The sequence below is a fragment of the Pristis pectinata genome, chromosome 14 (genome assembly GCF_009764475.1).
Source record: "Pristis pectinata isolate sPriPec2 chromosome 14, sPriPec2.1.pri, whole genome shotgun sequence".
In the NCBI taxonomy this organism is placed as follows: domain Eukaryota; kingdom Metazoa; phylum Chordata; class Chondrichthyes; order Rhinopristiformes; family Pristidae; genus Pristis; species Pristis pectinata.
The window spans coordinates 31,992,654-32,011,644 of record NC_067418.1 but is presented as its reverse complement, the minus strand read 5'-3'; the positions used below and the strand labels follow the sequence as shown (position 1 = coordinate 32,011,644).

At 41.4% G+C, this 18,991-nt stretch overlaps 1 protein-coding gene across 1 annotated transcript in view; it reads right to left on the bottom strand.

Moving 5' to 3' along the window:
- Positions 1–539: 539 nt before the first annotated feature.
- LOC127577979 (myb-like protein X) overlaps positions 540–18,991 on the bottom strand; it is a 47,295-nt gene continuing 28,843 nt past the window's right edge. Inside the window, exons 17-23 of the mRNA XM_052029687.1 lie at positions 16,754–16,843; positions 15,576–15,665; positions 14,399–14,488; positions 13,222–13,311; positions 12,044–12,133; positions 8,517–8,600; positions 540–755 (exon numbers count right to left, since the gene is read on the bottom strand). Of these exons, the coding sequence (XP_051885647.1) occupies positions 727–755; positions 8,517–8,600; positions 12,044–12,133; positions 13,222–13,311; positions 14,399–14,488; positions 15,576–15,665; positions 16,754–16,843 (563 nt within the window). The 3' untranslated portion in view covers positions 540–726. The remainder of the gene's footprint in view (positions 756–8,516; positions 8,601–12,043; positions 12,134–13,221; positions 13,312–14,398; positions 14,489–15,575; positions 15,666–16,753; positions 16,844–18,991) is intronic.

Sequence of the window (18,991 nt, the reverse complement as noted above, 5' to 3'; positions counted from 1 at the left end):
CTTAATAAGATTTCTGTTGTGATGTGATGAGACAGTTGTACCCCCACGACTGTTGAACTTGATAACCTCAAGCAGACATTATTCACACACTTTCAGTGCAAGTCATGTGCTTGACCATTTCCAGTAGCTGGAGAACAACAGCCAAATGAGTGTAAGTAAAGAAATTATTAGAGCCATGGAATCATACTGTATGCAGCTGGGCCCTTCAGCCAACCATCAAGTACTTGCCTACTCCAATCCTATTTTCCCTATTACATCATCATCAAACTCCTCCTCCCACCAATTCTCCTGCTACCCACTGATGCAATGCTTAATTTACAGTGGCCAATTAAACTACCAAACAGAAAATCTTTGGCATGTGGGAGGATATTGGAACACCAGGGCACACGCATGCAGTCACACAGAGAACATGCATACTCCACACAGACAGCACCTAAAGTCAGAATGAAACCCGAGTCTCTGCAGTTGTAAGTCAGCAATGCTGATGCCGGTACTACGGTTATAACTTACTTTAATAAAGACACAAAACTACACAAAGTAACTTTATTTCTGCACTGATTAATAAACATTTGATTGAAATGCTTTCAGAATAAAACAAAATCCTCATATTTAAAGGCATGCAAGTTCAACATAGGCAGAACTTAATAATTTAAAGGAAAGTCTTAATGACATCTAAAACCATGTACTGAAAAACATTTTAATGAAGGGTCTTGATGAAGTGTCTTTTCACTGTTCTTTAATGGCGGAGTCCAAGCCTGGATAAAAGCAATGTTGAAATTATAAAGTGGTAAACATAAAATCAACTTCATTAAAAGTCATTACATTCTTCTATAATTTAGTTGACTACTTTTAGATTCCAACCAGTATTTTTTTGTCTATCTAGTACAAACTTTCTGATCATTTGATGATCCATTAAAATGACATTGGAGAATATAGTCTGCAAAGCATATTTAAATTCACTTTTAGTCTAATGTCTCAAGCATATTTCTAGAACTAGGGTCACCCATTTAACAGAGAGATGAGGCTTTTTTTATATCTCTGAGGTCTGCGAGTGTGAGGTCTCTCTGGGAAAAGCATTTTCTCATCGCCGTCCTAAATTTATTCCCCGAATCTTGAGGCTATGTCCTCTAGTTCTAGTCTCACCTACAGGTGGATACAACTTTCCTGCCTGTCTTATCTATCTCTTTCATAATCTTATATGTTTATATTGGATCCCCTCTCATTCTACTGAATTCCAGCGAGTATAGTCCCAGGCGACTCAATCTCTCCTAATGTAAAACATTATGATCCTTGAAGAACTCAGCAGGCCAGGCAGCATCCGTGGAGAAAAGCAGGTAGTCAATGTTTCAGGTTGAAAATTAAGTAATCCCCACACCAACCCCCCCACCCCCTCCACACCCACCCCCAACCTTGCCTCTTCTTTTCTTCCCTTTCCTAGCCTATCTCTCCTTTTTCTACTCCCGTCCTTTTTTCCTCCCTTGACCTATCTCCCAGTAGATCTGCTCTCCCCTCCTCCCCCGCACCTGCCTATCACTAGCTCTTACCTGCGTCTACCTATCACCACCTTCTGGCCACCTTCGGTCCTGACCCGAAACGTTGACCGCCTGTTTTTCTCCACGGATGCTGCCTGGCCTGCTGAGTTCCTCCAGCATAATCGTGTTTTTCATCTAGATTACAACATCTGCAATCCTTTGTTTCCCGAGACTCAATGTCTCCTCATTAGGCTAACCTCCTCATCTTTGGAATCAACCTGGTGAACCTCCTCTGCACCACCTCCAAAGCCAGTATATCTTTCCTCAAGTAAAGAGACCAGAACTGCACACAGTACTCCAGGTGTGGCCTCACCAATACCCTGTACAGTTGCAGCAAAACCTCCCTGCTCTTAAATTCCTTCCAAAGTGGATGACCTTGCATTTGCACTCCATCTGCCAGACCCTTGCCCACTCACTTAACCTATCTATATCTCTCTGCAGATTCTCTGCATCCTCTGCACAATTTGCTTTTCCACTCAATTTAGTGTTATCAGCAAACTTAGATATGCTACACCCAGCGCCCTCTTGTAAATCATTAATGTATATCGTGAACAGTTGCGACACCTGCTGCACCCCGCTCACCACTGATTGCCAACCAGAGAAACATTCATTTATCACAACTCTCTGCCTTCTATTGGTTAACCAATCCTCTATCCATGCTAATGCATTACCTCCAACTCCATGCATCCTTTTCTTATGGATAAGGCTTTTATGCGACACCTTGTCAAACGCCTTCTGGAAATCCAAGCACACAACATCCACCTGTTCCCCTCTATCCACTGTGCTCATTATATCCTCAAAGAACTCCAGTAAGTTTGTCAAACAGGACCTTCCCTTCCTGAATCCATGCTGCATCTACCTGATGGAACCATTTCTATCCAGATGTCTCACTATTTCTTCCTTAATGATAGCTTCAAGCATTTTCCTGACTACAGATGTTAAGCTAATTGGCTGATAGTGACCTGCCTTTTACCTACATCCTTTTTTAAAAAGTGGCATGACATTCACTGTCTTCCAATTCGCCGGGACCTGCCCAGAGTCTATAGAACTACAGTAAATTATCACAAACACCTCTACTATAACTTCCGCCATGTCTTTCAGTACGCTGGGATGCATCCCATGAGGACCAGAAGACTTGTCTATCTTTAGGCCCACTACTTTGCTCATCACTACCTCTTTAGGGACAGCAATTATATCGAGGTCCTCACCTCTCATTGCATCAATAACATCTCTCTTTGGCATGTTAGACATGTCTTGCACTATGAAGACTGATACAAAATCGTCATTCAAAGCCTCGGCCATTTCCACATTACCCAATATTAATTCCCCCTTCTTATCTTTCAAGGGACCTACGTTCACTTTAGTCACCCTTTTCTGCTTTATATATTTATAAAAACTTTTATTATCTGTTTTTATATTTTGTGCTAGTTTACTTCCATAATCTATCTTCCCTTTCCTTATTGCTTGCTTAGTGGTTCTTTGTTGCTTTTTAAAGTTTTCCCAATCTTCCAGTTTCCCACTAGTCTTGGTGACTGCATCAGAGCCCAAAAAAACTGAAATCACAACTGATGAACAGCTGACCCAAATGTGAATGTTGAACAGTAGGTCTGATTGAATGAATCCACATATTCTTTTCTGGTTTTGCAAACTTGAATACATTCAAGGTTAATGCATTGGCTATATAAGAGCAGCTATTCTCTGCTCCCTGGATAATGCATAATTATGGAAAATCAACAGGAGACAATGGAAAAAAAAATGATCCAACAATTCCTCTTGAGAATCAGTCAGATATTTCAAGGAACCACTTCAGTAAAAAAAAAATTGCCAACAACCATTCAATAGGACATAATGGTAGAACATCCTGGTTCCTCAGTCCTATTAGCAATTTGATTGATCAGCGAGGCAAGAACGATCTGTTTAAATTGTTTTGCAAAGGTTATGGAAATGCTACATGAAATCACAATTACTGGGATTAGCTTCATCATTCCAAAGATTCCTCCTCACCATTATCCAACAGTAGAAATGCAAGGAAAAAAGATACAGGGATGCAAATAACACACGCAAAATCCAGCATTTTGTCAATGTTGCTCCAGATTCCAGCATCTGCAGAACCTCTTGTGACCAAGGTGCAAGCATTTCTCAGTGATGTGCATTTATTAACAAATTTAATATGATCATAAACTAATATCTCTGTGTCGATTCTGTGTAAATAGTTGAGAGAAAGAATAGTTGAGAAAGTGGATACAAAAGCAGATGGGATCCTGGCCATTATAATTAGAGGCATAAAATACAAGAGGAGGATGATGGAATTTTGTAACACACAGCTTGGGCAGCAGATGGAGTATTTTGTCCAAATCTGGTTGTCACACGAAAGGAAATATGCAACGTCTTTAGAGAGGGTGCAGAAGAGATTTACTGAGATGTTCCAAGGATGAGGGACTTTAGTAATACAGGTAGATTTGAGTAGCTCATATTGTTGTCCTTGGAATAGAGGAGGACGCAAGGGGATCTGATGGAGGTGGTTTCAATTGTACTGTTCAAAAGAGCTTTGGATAAGTTTCTCAAAGGAAGTAAATTGTAGGACTATGAGAAGAGAGCGGGAATGGACTCAGCAGGCTGAATGTCAATGAGCAGAAATATCAAGTGACAACCCTGTGCATGCCATATGGAGTCAGACAATATCAGTCCAATTGTCATTTCTTGAAAATAGTCATGATTGCAGCATCTTTGAGATCCCCTGCCATAGAATGGGACATCTTCAAAGTGCTCCTTCCAGCAGGACAGATAGCCTTACTCTTTGCTGGGAGCCAGAGGTCCCGAAATCTCTTCACTGTTCCAATGCTGAATACCTTGCTTGTTCCCTCCTTCCTCCAACACTGATATAATTGTAAAAGGTGAGCACCACATGAGGGCAAAGCACATTGTACAGTGGTACATCGATGGTCTTTTATGATTGCTGTTCTGCTACTGAATTAAGTGACTGTGAGACAAGTGTAAAGACCCAAGCAGACAGCTCATCATCCAAGACATTAGAAAGAGTTCTAAATGCCTTTGACAGCAATGAGCTCTTGGAATACCATCAGGGGATTCTTGGGTGGGAACTCAGATCTGATCCCTGAGGCCTGTCGCCTCTTGGGAAGACCTCACTATACAGATGGGCAAAGAGTCCAGGGCTCCAGCTCAGATGGACCTGCAGGACTGCCAAAGTTTAATACATTAGGAGGGGCAGCTTAGGGGGCTAACGTGAGATGCTGATCAATCAACAAGATCTACCCAATATATCCAGACATTCCGACGATAAAATGTTCAACGTATACTATGAGGGGGACACAAAGAGACAGCAAAAAGAAAAAATTAGGAGAAGATGCAAAGAAGTTGGCTGATCGAATATAATGCATGGAGGGTTCTCTACTTTGGTAGGAAGAACAGAAAGAAAGAATGGGCCAGGTTGCACCGATAACGAGTGGCGGGTCTCAGAGAGAAACATCGTGCGACAGCAAGTTCTGCATTTCCAGGCCTGTGCATGATAGCTGAAGAACAGAAAAAGCTGGAGGTCAAATGCAGGTGCATCAGTGGTTTTCTGTAACATAGAAAGGTAAGAACAAGACAGGTATTAGAAATGGCAACTCAGCTTTACAGCAGTCCATACCTGGCAGGTCGAGAATGGCAAAATGAACTGGAAAGAAGACACCAACCTTAGTAAAGCTCTAGTTAAGTTGAATGTTTGTTTGTGAGATTCTGCTGACATTTTAGCTTTTTACGTTTCTCATATATTAAAATATATTCAATTAAGCCTCTGTCCTTTAACTTACTTCCACACTTCTCAGAATCTATTTCAAGATTGTAGATCAATAGATGTTACTATAGTAAAATCATACAGCAAAACTGAACTTGAATGTGTGGAGTTCTGAAAAGAAAAGACCACATATTTTTGCATGAGAGGAATTGGGGAATGATTCTTGTCAGGTAACGATGGTGACACTAATTTGTTTCCATCCATGTTGCCCAGGGCCGTCAGTAGAGATGAAAGCTCAAAGCCTGCAGGAAAGTTGAATTGTGTTCAATCAGCCCCTTCAGATCATGGAATGACGTAGGCATTATCTGCAGGAATTTTTCATGGATTTAGAAGTTGCAGAACACATTACCTGAACTGCAATTAATTCTCAACCTGTCTTGAACAGAAATGCGGAAATTGCAAAAAACATTTACCTGCATCTTTTTCTGCATGTTCATTACTTTTGTGCTTTCAATTACTTGCATTTTTACCACTGCTTGAGACAAGATATGGTAACGCATTCCGAGAAGCTGATTTGCCTCTCTCACATTTTTGTAGCTCACCTCCACCACTTTGTCAACACAAAAGTGAACCCTTAACCTGCCCAAAGATCTGCATCTCAGTGCTGCAGAAAATACCTCCAACTTCTCTTCAGTTGGACATTGCAGTCGAGACATAACATTTTCTTCTAAACCATATCTGCTGCAAGCCAAATGTTTGTTACACTTCAATATTCCCATCCCTAGGCTTCTCACGCAGGACAAAATGTGTCTCTCTCAACCTGGGCAATGTAAAATATGAACAATTATGCAATTATTTTACAACTGCACTTGTGGTAAAGATCAACAGAACTCACCACAGTAAAAATCATAAGGCAAAACTGAGCTTGAAAGTGTGGAGTACCAAAAATTAAAAGTCCACACATTGTGGAATTTGAGGAATTGGAGAATGATTCTTGTCAGGTAATGGTGGTGACACTAATTTATTTCCATTCATTATGCCCAGGGTTGTCAGTAAAGATGCAAGTTCAAGGCCTGAATGAAAGTTGAACTGTGTTCAATCAGTCCGTTCGGATCAATGAATGAAGCAGCCATTACCTGCAGGAATGTTTCATGGAATTTGAACTTGCAGATCACATGACCAGAACCGCAATTAATGATCAGTCTGCTTTAAACAGAGGGGAGGATATTGTGAAAAAATACTTAACTGCAGCTCTTTCCACATTATCATCAATTTTGTGCTTTCAATTACTTGCCCTTTTATCAAGTTTCCATTCATGATCAAAAATGATCTCAACTGAAATGGACACTCAACTGCAGGTGGGATATTTGAATATTCTAACATTCCCCTGGTTGTGATGGTAAATGAAATATGCAGATAGTATCCACAGGGATTAACTCCACATTAATCAAGTGCAAATTACAGATTCTGGATGGCAAGAAAATCTCATTAGGGTTTCATCAAATCCCAGTGTGCTTCAACAAACATGTCACCTGTAATTTCTCCAGCAGTTTCATTATTCAGCATTTCTTTGTCCTTTCGTCTTTGTCATTATTTACTGTTGCTTCATTTGATTTAACCACAGTATTCAAAAATAGGAATATTTATCAGATATTAAATTGACAGCACAGATTGAGACAATATTTGGTAACGCATTGCGAGAATCTGAACTGCCTCTCTCACATATTTGGAGTTCACCTGCAACTTTTTGACAACACAAAAGTGAAACCTTAACCTGCCGGAAGAACTGCATCTCAGAGCTGCAGAAAAGACGTACAACTCATCTTCAATTAGATATTGCACTCTACACAGGAAATTATCTTTTAATCCAGATGCACTGTAAACCAAATGTTTGTTTCTCTTCAATATTCCCATCCCTAGGCTTCTCACGCTGTACAAGCAGAGCTCTGTCACCTGGGTGATGTACAATTTGAACCATTAAGCAAGTATATTACAACTGCACTTGTGGTAAAGATCAACAGACCTCAGTACAGTTCAATTGTATGGCAACACTAGCCATGAGAGTGTGGAGCTACAAAATGAAAAGTCTATGAATTGTCGAATTTGAGGAATTGGGGAGTGATTCTTGTCAGGTAATGGTAGTGACACTAATTTTTTTTCACTACATGATGCCCAGGGTTGTCAGTAAAGCTACAAGATCAAGGCCTGCATAAAAGTTGAACTGTGTTTGATCAGCTTGTTCAGATCACTGAATGATGCAGCCGTTATCTGCAGGAATTTGTCCAGGATTTAAATCTTGCAGATCACATTCCCTCAACTGCAATTAATTCTCAGTCTGCCTTGAACAGAAACATGGGAATCGAAAAAAATATATATTCCTGCAGCTGTCTCTGCATTTTCATTACTTTTGTGATTTCAATTACATGCATTTTCATCAGCTTTCCATTCATGATCAACAATGTCATGGACACTCAACTGCCAGTGGTAAATTTGATATTCTAATATCCGCCTGATTGTGAGGGTAAAAAGGGTTGCAGAGAGCACCCATAGCAATTAGCTAGGAGGGAATCATGTGCAATCCACAGATTCTGGACGGCAAGAAAATCTCATTAGGGATTGAACAAATCCCAGTATGATTCAACAAACATATAACCTGTATCTTCAGCTCAGGTTTCATTATTCAGCTTCTCTGCCCCGCTCTGCATCCTATCAATGTCCCTCTGCAATCTTCAACAATCCTCCACACTATCCACAACACCATCAACATTTCTGCCGTCTGCAAACTTGTCAACCCACCCTTCTACCCCTTCATCCAAGTCATTCATAAAAATCACGAAAAGCAGAGGTCCCAGTATTTGATATGCAGGAATTTTTCATGCATTTAAAACTTGCAGATCAGATTTCCTGAATGGCAATTAATTCCCAATCTGCCTTCAACAGAAATACACAAATTAAATAAAGTATTTTCCTGCAGCTTTTTCTGCATTTTAATTACTTTTTTGGATCAAATTACTTGCATTTTTTCAGTTTACCATTCATTAGCTACAGTGTCATGGACACTCAACTGCCAGTGGTAAATTTGAATATTCTAACATCCCCCTGGCTGTGATGGTAACAAGGGATGCAGACAGCACCCACAGGAATTAGCTCGGTGCGATTCATTACAATCTACAGATTCTGGATGGCTAGAAAAGGTCATTACGCGTTCAACAGATCCCAGTGTGATTCAACAAACGTATCACCCGTACTTTCTGCTCCAGCTTCATTCTTTGTCTTCTCTTTCTCTTGTTCATCTTTGTTACCATTTGCTGGGGTTTGTTCTGATGTCGGCGCTAGATTCAAACAATGCAAGGTCATTCAGATATAATATTGACAACACAGCTTGAGACAAGATATGGTAACGAATTCCGAAAAAGTGATTTTGACCAGGGCTGTCAGTACACATGAAAGCTCAAAGCAGGAAAGTTCAACTGTATTCCATCAGCATGTTCAGATCACAGAATGATGCTGGTATTATATCATAGAAGCATAGAACAGCACAGCACAAGACAGGCTGTCTGGCCTACAATTTTGTGCCGACCGTTAAACCTCGCCTAAGACTATCTAACCCCTTCCTCCCAAGTATCACTCCATTTTAAATTCATCCTTATGCTTACCTAGCAATCTCATATGTTTTCTTAACTACCCAAACTACCCTATCCACCTGTGAGGCAACTTTCAGGGTCTGCGGATACGGACCCCAAGATCCCTCTGCTCCTCCACACTACCCATAATCCTGCCAGTCACTTTGTGCTCTGCCTTGGAGTTTATCCTTCCAAACCGTGCCACCTCACACTTTTCCTGAGTGAACTCCATCTGCCACTTCTCCGCCCAGCTCTGCATCCTATCAATGTCCCTCTGCAATCTTCGACAATCCTCCACACTATCCACAACACCACCAACATTTCTGCCGTCTGCAAACTTCTCAACCCACCCTTCTACCCCTTCATCCAAGTCATTCATAAAAATCACGAAAAGCAGAGGTCCCAGTATTTGATATGCAGGAATTTTTCATGCATTTAAAACTTGCAGATCAGATTTCCTGAACTGCAATTAATTCCCAATCTGCCTTCAACAGAAATACAGAAATTGAATAAATTATTTTCCTGCAGCTTTTTCTGCATTATAATTATTTTTTTGGTTCAAATTACTTGCATTTTTATCAGTTTACCATTCATTAGCGACAGTATCATGGACACTCAACTGCCAGTGGTAAATTTGAATATTCTAACATCCCCCTGGCTGTGATGGTAACAAGGGATGCAGACAGCACCCACAGGAATTAGCTCGGTGCGATTCATTGCAATCTACAGATTCTGGATGGCTAGAAAATCTCATTAGGCATTCAACAGATCCCAGTGTGATTCAACAAACGTATCACCTGTACTTTCTGCTCCAGCTTCATTCTTTGGCTTGTCTTTCTCTTGTTCATCTTTGTTACCATTTAATGGGGTTTGTTCTGATGTCGGCGCTAGATTCAAACAATGCAAGGTCATTCAGATATAATATTGACAACACAGCTTGAGACAAGATATGGTAACGAATTCCGAAAAAGTGATTTTGACCAGGGCTGTCAGTACACATGAAAGCTCAAAGCAGGAAAGTTCAACTGTATTCCATCAGCATGTTCAGATCACAGAATGATGCTGGTATTATATCATAGAAGCATAGAACAGCACAGCACAAGACAGGCTGTCTGGCCTACAATTTTGTGCCGACCGTTAAACCTCGCCTAAGACTATCTAACCCCTTCCTCCCAAGTATCACTCCATTTTAAATTCATCCTTATGCTTACCTAGCAATCTCATATGTTTTCTTAACTACCCAAACTACCCTATCCACCTGTGAGGCAACTTTCAGGGTCTGCGGATACGGACCCGAAGATCCCACTGCTCCTCCACACTACCCATAATCCTGCCAGTCGCTTTGTGCTCTGCCTTGGAGTTTATCCTTCCAAACCGTGCCACCTCACACTTTTCCTGAGTGAACTCCATCTGCCACTTCTCCGCCCAGCTCTGCATCCTATCAATGTCCCTCTGCAATCTTCGACAATCCTCCACACTATCCACAACACCATCAACATTTCTGCCGTCTGCAAACTTCTCAACCCACCCTTCTACCCCTTCATCCAAGTCATTCATAAAAATCACGAAAAGCAGAGGTCCCAGTATTTGATATGCAGGAATTTTTCATGCATTTAAAACTTGCAGATCAGATTTCCTGAATAGCAATTAATTCCCAATCTGCCTTCAACAGAAATACACAAATTAAATAAAGTATTTTCCTGCAGCTTTTTCTGCATTTTAATTACTTTTTTGGATCAAATTACTTGCATTTTTATCAGTTTACCATTCATTAGCTGCAGTGTCATGGACACTCAACTGCCAGTGGTAAATTTGAATATTCTAACATCCCCCTGGCTGTGATGGTAACAAGGGATGCAGACAGCACCCACAGGAATGAGCTCGGTGCGATTCATTACAATCTACAGATTCTGGATGGCTAGAAAAGGTCATTACGCGTTCAACAGATCCCAGTGTGATTCAACAAACGTATCACCCGTACTTTCTGCTCCAGCTTCATTCTTTGTCTTCTCTTTCTCTTGTTCATCTTTGTTAGCATTTGCTGGGGTTTGTTCTGATGTCGGCGCTAGATTCAAACAATGCAAGGTCATTCAGATATAATATTGACAACACAGCTTGAGACAAGATATGGTAACGAATTCCGAAAAAGTGATTTTGACCAGGGCTGTCAGTACACATGAAAGCTCAAAGCAGGAAAGTTCAACTGTATTCCATCAGCATGTTCAGATCACAGAATGATGCTGGTATTATATCATAGAAGCATAGAACAGCACAGCACAAGACAGGCTGTCTGGCCTACAATTTTGTGCCGACCGTTAAACCTCGCCTAAGACTATCTAACCCCTTCCTCCCAAGTATCACTCCATTTTAAATTCATCCTTATGCTTACCTAGCAATCTCATATGTTTTCTTAACTACCCAAACTACCCTATCCACCTGTGAGGCAACTTTCAGGGTCTGCGGATACGGACCCCAAGATCCCTCTGCTCCTCCACACTACCCATAATCCTGCCAGTCACTTTGTGCTCTGCCTTGGAGTTTATCCTTCCAAACCGTGCCACCTCACACTTTTCCTGAGTGAACTCCATCTGCCACTTCTCCGCCCAGCTCTGCATCCTATCAATGTCCCTCTGCAATCTTCGACAATCCTCCACACTATCCACAACACCATCAACATTTCTGCCGTCTGCAAACTTCTCAACCCACCCTTCTACCCCTTCATCCAAGTCATTCATAAAAATCACGAAAAGCAGAGGTCCCAGTATTTGATATGCAGGAATTTTTCATGCATTTAAAACTTGCAGATCAGATTTCCTGAATGGCAATTAATTCCCAATCTGCCTTCAACAGAAATACACAAATTAAATAAAGTATTTTCCTGCAGCTTTTTCTGCATTTTAATTACTTGTTTGGATCAAATTACTTGCATTTTTTCAGTTTACCATTCATTAGCTACAGTATCATGGACACTCAACTGCCAGTGGTAAATTTGAATATTCTAACGTCCCCCTGGTTGTGATGGTAGCAAGGGATGCAGACAGCACCCACAGGAATTAGCTCGGTGTGATTCATTACAATCTACAGATTCTGGATGGCTAGAAAAGGTCATTACGCGTTCAACAGATCCCAGTGTGATTCAACAAACGTATCACCTGTATTTTCTGCTCCAGCTTCATTCTTTGTCTTCTCTTTCTCTTGTTCATCTTTGTTACCATTTGCTGGGGTTTGTTCTGATGTCGACGCTAGATTCAAACAATGCAAGGTCATTCAGATATAATATTGACAACACAGCTTGAGACAAGATATGGTAACGAATTCCGAAAAAGTGATTTTGACCAGGGCTGTCAGTACACATGAAAGCTCAAAGCAGGAAAGTTCAACTGTATTCCATCAGCATGTTCAGATCACAGAATGATGCTGGTATTATATCATAGAAGCTTAGAACAGCACAGCACAAGACAGGCTGTCTGGCCTACAATTTTGTGCCGACCGTTAAACCTCGCCTAAGACTATCTAACCCCTTCCTCCCAAGTATCACTCCATTTTATATTCATCCTTATGCTTACCTAGCAATCTCATATGTTTTCTTAACTACCCAAACTACCCTATCCACCTGTGAGGCAACTTTCAGGGTCTGCGGATACGGACCCCAAGATCCCTCTGCTCCTCCACACTACCCATAATCCTGCCAGTCACTTTGTGCTCTGCCTTGGAGTTTCTCCTCCCAAACCGTGCCACCTCACACTTTTCCTGAGTGAACTCCATCTGCCACTTCTCCGCCCAGCTCTGCATCCTATCAATGTCCCTCTGCAATCTTCGACAATCCTCCACACTATCCACATCACCATCAACATTTCTGCCGTCTGCAAACTTCTCAACCCACCCTTCTACCCCTTCATCCAAGTCATTCATAAAAATCACGAAAAGCAGAGGTCCCAGTATTTGATATGCAGGAATTTTTCATGCATTTAAACCTTGCAGATCAGATTTCCTGAACTGCAATTAATTCCCAATCTGCCTTCAACAGAAATACAGAAATTGAATAAATTATTTTCCTGCAGCTTTTTCTGCATTTTAATTATTTTTTTGGTTCAAATTACTTGCATTTTTATCAGTTTACCATTCATTAGCGACAGTATCATGGACACTCAACTGCCAGTGGTAAATTTGAATATTCTAACATCCCCCTGGCTGTGATGGTAACAAGGGATGCAGACAGCACCCACAGGAATTAGCTCGGTGCGATTCATTGCAATCTACAGATTCTGGATGGCTAGAAAATCTCATTAGGCGTTCAACAGATCCCAGTGTGATTCAACAAACGTATCACCTGTACTTTCTGCTCCAGCTTCATTCTTTGGCTTGTCTTTCTCTTGTTCATCTTTGTTACCATTTAATGGGGTTTGTTCTGATGTCGGCGCTAGATTCAAACAATGCAAGGTCATTCAGATATAATATTGACAACACAGCTTGAGACAAGATATGGTAACGAATTCCGAAAAAGTGATTTTGACCAGGGCTGTCAGTACACATGAAAGCTCAAAGCAGGAAAGTTCAACTGTATTCCATCAGCATGTTCAGATCACAGAATGATGCTGGTATTATATCATAGAAGCATAGAACAGCACAGCACAAGACAGGCTGTCTGGCCTACAATTTTGTGCCGACCGTTAAACCTCGCCTAAGACTATCTAACCCCTTCCTCCCAAGTATCACTCCATTTTAAATTCATCCTTATGCTTACCTAGCAATCTCATATGTTTTCTTAACTACCCAAACTACCCTATCCACCTGTGAGGCAACTTTCAGGGTCTGCGGATACGGACCCCAAGATCCCTCTGCTCCTCCACACTACCCATAATCCTGCCAGTCACTTTGTGCTCTGCCTTGGAGTTTATCCTTCCAAACCGTGCCACCTCACACTTTTCCTGAGTGAACTCCATCTGCCACTTCTCCGCCCAGCTCTGCATCCTATCAATGTCCCTCTGCAATCTTCGACAATCCTCCACACTATCCACAACACCACCAACATTTCTGCCGTCTGCAAACTTCTCAACCCACCCTTCTACCCCTTCATCCAAGTCATTCATAAAAATCACGAAAAGCAGAGGTCCCAGTATTTGATATGCAGGAATTTTTCATGCATTTAAACCTTGCAGATCAGATTTCCTGAACTGCAATTAATTCCCAATCTGCCTTCAACAGAAATACACAAATTAAATAAAGTATTTTCATGCAGCTTTTTCTGCATTTTAATTACTTGTTTGGATCAAATTACTTGCATTTTTTCAGTTTACCATTCATTAGCTACAGTATCATGGACACTCAACTGCCAGTGGTAAATTTGAATATTCTAACGTCCCCCTGGTTGTGATGGTAGCAAGGGATGCAGACAGCACCCACAGGAATTAGCTCGGTGTGATTCATTACAATCTACAGATTCTGGATGGCTAGAAAAGGTCATTACACGTTCAACAGATCCCAGTGTGATTCAACAAACGTATCACCTGTATTTTCTGCTCCAGCTTCATTCTTTGTCTTCTCTTTCTCTTGTTCATCTTTGTTACCATTTGCTGGGGTTTGTTCTGATGTCGACGCTAGATTCAAACAATGCAAGGTCATTCAGATATAATATTGACAACACAGCTTGAGACAAGATATGGTAACGAATTCCGAAAAAGTGATTTTGACCAGGGCTGTCAGTACACATGAAAGCTCAAAGCAGGAAAGTTCAACTGTATTCCATCAGCATGTTCAGATCACAGAATGATGCTGGTATTATATCATAGAAGCATAGAACAGCACAGCACAAGACAGGCTGTCTGGCCTACAATTTTGTGCCGACCGTTAAACCTCGCCTAAGACTATCTAACCCCTTCCTCCCAAGTATCACTCCATTTTAAATTCATCCTTATGCTTACCTAGCAATCTCATATGTTTTCTTAACTACCCAAACTACCCTATCCACCTGTGAGGCAACTTTCAGGGTCTGCGGATACGGACCCCAAGATCCCTCTGCTCCTCCACACTACCCATAATCCTGCCAGTCACTTTGTGCTCTGCCTTGGAGTTTATCCTTCCAAACCGTGCCACCTCACACTTTTCCTGAGTGAACTCCATCTGCCACTTCTCCGCCCAGCTCTGCATCCTATCAATGTCCCTCTGCAATCTTCGACAATCCTCCACACTATCCACATCACCATCAACATTTCTGCCGTCTGCAAACTTCTCAACCCACCCTTCTACCCCTTCATCCAAGTCATTCATAAAAATCACGAAAAGCAGAGGTCCCAGTATTTGATATGCAGGAATTTTTCATGCATTTAAAACTTGCAGATCAGATTTCCTGAATGGCAATTAATTCCCAATCTGCCTTCAACAGAAATACACAAATTAAATAAAGTATTTTCCTGCAGCTTTTTCTGCATTTTAATTACTTGTTTGGATCAAATTACTTGCAGTTTTTCAGTTTACCATTCATTAGCTACAGTATCATGGACACTCAACTGCCAGTGGTAAATTTGAATATTCTAACGTCCCCCTGGTTGTGATGGTAGCAAGGGATGCAGACAGCACCCACAGGAATTAGCTCGGTGCGATTCATTACAATCTACAGATTCTGGATGGCTAGAAAAGGTCATTACGCGTTCAACAGATCCCAGTGTGATTCAACAAACGTATCACCTGTATTTTCTGCTCCAGCTTCATTCTTTGTCTTCTCTTTCTCTTGTTCATCTTTGTTACCATTTGCTGGGGTTTGTTCTGATGTCGACGCTAGATTCAAACAATGCAAGGTCATTCAGATATAATATTGACAACACAGCTTGAGACAAGATATGGTAACGAATTCCGAAAAAGTGATTTTGACCAGGGCTGTCAGTACACATGAAAGCTCAAAGCAGGAAAGTTCAACTGTATTCCATCAGCATGTTCAGATCACAGAATGATGCTGGTATTATATCATAGAAGCATAGAACAGCACAGCACAAGACAGGCTGTCTGGCCTACAATTTTGTGCCGACCGTTAAACCTCGCCTAAGACTATCTAACCCCTTCCTCCCAAGTATCACTCCATTTTAAATTCATCCTTATGCTTACCTAGCAATCTCATATGTTTTCTTAACTACCCAAACTACCCTATCCACCTGTGAGGCAACTTTCAGGGTCTGCGGATACGGACCCCAAGATCCCTCTGCTCCTCCACACTACCCATAATCCTGCCAGTCACTTTGTGCTCTGCCTTGGAGTTTCTCCTCCCAAACCGTGCCACCTCACACTTTTCCTGAGTGAACTCCATCTGCCACTTCTCCGCCCAGCTCTGCATCCTATCAATGTCCCTCTGCAATCTTCGACAATCCTCCACACTATCCACATCACCATCAACATTTCTGCCGTCTGCAAACTTCTCAACCCACCCTTCTACCCCTTCATCCAAGTCATTCATAAAAATCACGAAAAGCAGAGGTCCCAGTATTTGATATGCAGGAATTTTTCATGCATTTAAAACTTGCAGATCAGATTTCCTGAATGGCAATTAATTCCCAATCTGCCTTCAACAGAAATACACAAATTAAATACAGTATTTTCCTGCAGCTTTTTCTGCATTTTAATTATTTTTTTGGTTCAAATTACTTGCATTTTTATCAGTTTACCATTCATTAGCGACAGTATCATGGACACTCAACTGCCAGTGGTAAATTTGAATATTCTAACATCCCCCTGGCTGTGATGGTAGCAAGGGATGCAGACAGCACCCACAGGAATTAGCTCGGTGCGATTCATTGCAATCTACAGATTCTGGATGGCTAGAAAATCTCATTAGGCGTTCAACAGATCCCAGTGTGATTCAATAAACGTATCACCTGTACTTTCTGCTCCAGCTTCATTCTTTGGCTTGTCTTTCTCTTGTTCATCTTTGTTACCATTTGCTGGGGTTTGTTCTGATGTCGGCGCTAGATTCAAACAATGCAAGGTCATTCAGATATAATATTGACAACACAGCTTGAGACAAGATATGGTAACGAATTCCGAAAAAGTGATTTTGACCAGGGCTGTCAGTACACATGAAAGCTCAAAGCAGGAAAGTTCAACTGTATTCCATCAGCATGTTCAGATCACAGAATGATGCTGGTATTATATCATAGAAGCATAGAACAGCACAGCACAAGACAGGCTGTCTGGCCTACAATTTTGTGCCGACCGTTAAACCTCGCCTAAGACTATCTAACCCCTTCCTCCCAAGTATCACTCCATTTTAAATTCATCCTTATGCTTACCTAGCAATCTCATATGTTTTCTTAACTACCCAAACTACCCTATCCACCTGTGAGGCAACTTTCAGGGTCTGCGGATACGGACCCCAAGATCCCTCTGCTCCTCCACACTACCCATAATCCTGCCAGTCACTTTGTGCTCTGCCTTGGAGTTTCTCCTCCCAAACCGTGCCACCTCACACTTTTCCTGAGTGAACTCCATCTGCCACTTCTCCGCCCAGCTCTGCATCCTATCAATGTCCCTCTGCAATCTTCGACAATCCTCCACACTATCCACAACACCATCAACATTTCTGCCGTCTGCAAACTTGTCAACCCACCCTTCTACCCCTTCATCCAAGTCATTCATAAAAATCACGAAAAGCAGAGGTCCCAGTATTTGATATGCAGCAATTTTTCATGCATTTAAAACTTGCAGATCAGATTTCCTGAACTGCAATTAATTCCCAATCTGCCTTCAACAGAAATACAGAAATTGAATAAATTATTTTCCTGCAGCTTTTTCTGCATTTTAATTATTTTTTTGGTTCAAATTACTTGCATTGTTATCAGTTTACCATTCATTTGCGACAGTATCATGGACACTCAACTGCCAGTGGTAAATTTGAATATTCTAACATCCCCCTGGCTGTGATGGTAACAAGGGATGCAGACAGCACCCACAGGAATTAGCTCGGTGCGATTCATTGCAATCTACAGAATCTGGATGGCTAGAAAATCTCATTAGGCGTTCAACAGATCCCAGTGTGATTCAACAAACGTATCACCTGTACTTTCTGCTCCAGCTTCATTCTTTGGCTTGTCTTTCTCTTGTTCATCTTTGTTACCATTTAATGGGGTTTGTTCTGATGTCGGCGCTAGATTCAAACAATGCAAGGTCATTCAGATATAATATTGACAACACAGCTTGAGACAAGATATGGTAACGAATTCCGAAAAAGTGATTTTGACCAGGGCTGTCAGTACACATGAAAGCTCAAAGCAGGAAAGTTCAACTGTATTCCATCAGCATGTTCAGATCACAGAATGATGCTGGTATTATATCATAGAAGCATAGAACAGCACAGCACAAGACAGGCTGTCTGGCCTACAATTTTGTGCCGACCGTTAAACCTCGCCTAAGACTATCTAACCCCTTCCTCCCAAGTATCACTCCATTTTAAATTCATCCTTATGCTTACCTAGCAATCTCATATGTTTTCTTAACTACCCAAACTACCCTATCCACCTGTGAGGCAACTTTCAGGGTCTGCGGATACGGACCCCAAGATCCCTCTGCTCCTCCACACTACCCATAATCCTGCCAGTCACTTTGTGCTCTGCCTTGGAGTTTATCCTTCCAAACCGTGCCACCTCACACTTTTCCTGAGTGAACTCCATCTGCCACTTCTCCGCCCAGCTCTGCATCCTATCAATGTCCCTCTGCAATCTTCGACAATCCTCCACACTATCCACAACACCATCAACATTTCTGCCGTCTGCAAACTTCTCAACCAACCCTTCTACCCCTTCATCCAAGTCATTCATAAAAATCACGAAAAGCAGAGGTCCCAGTATTTGATATGCAGCAATTTTTCATGCATTTAAAACTTGCAGATCAGATTTCCTGAATGGCAATTAATTCCCAATCTGCCTTCAACAGAAATACACAAATTAAATAAAGTATTTTCCTGCAGCTTTTTCTGCATTTTAATTACTTTTTTGGATCAAATTACTTGCATTTTTTCAGTTTACCATTCATTAGCTACAGTATCATGGACACTCAACTGCCAGTGGTAAATTTGAATATTCTAACGTCCCCCTGGTTGTGATGGTAGCAAGGGATGC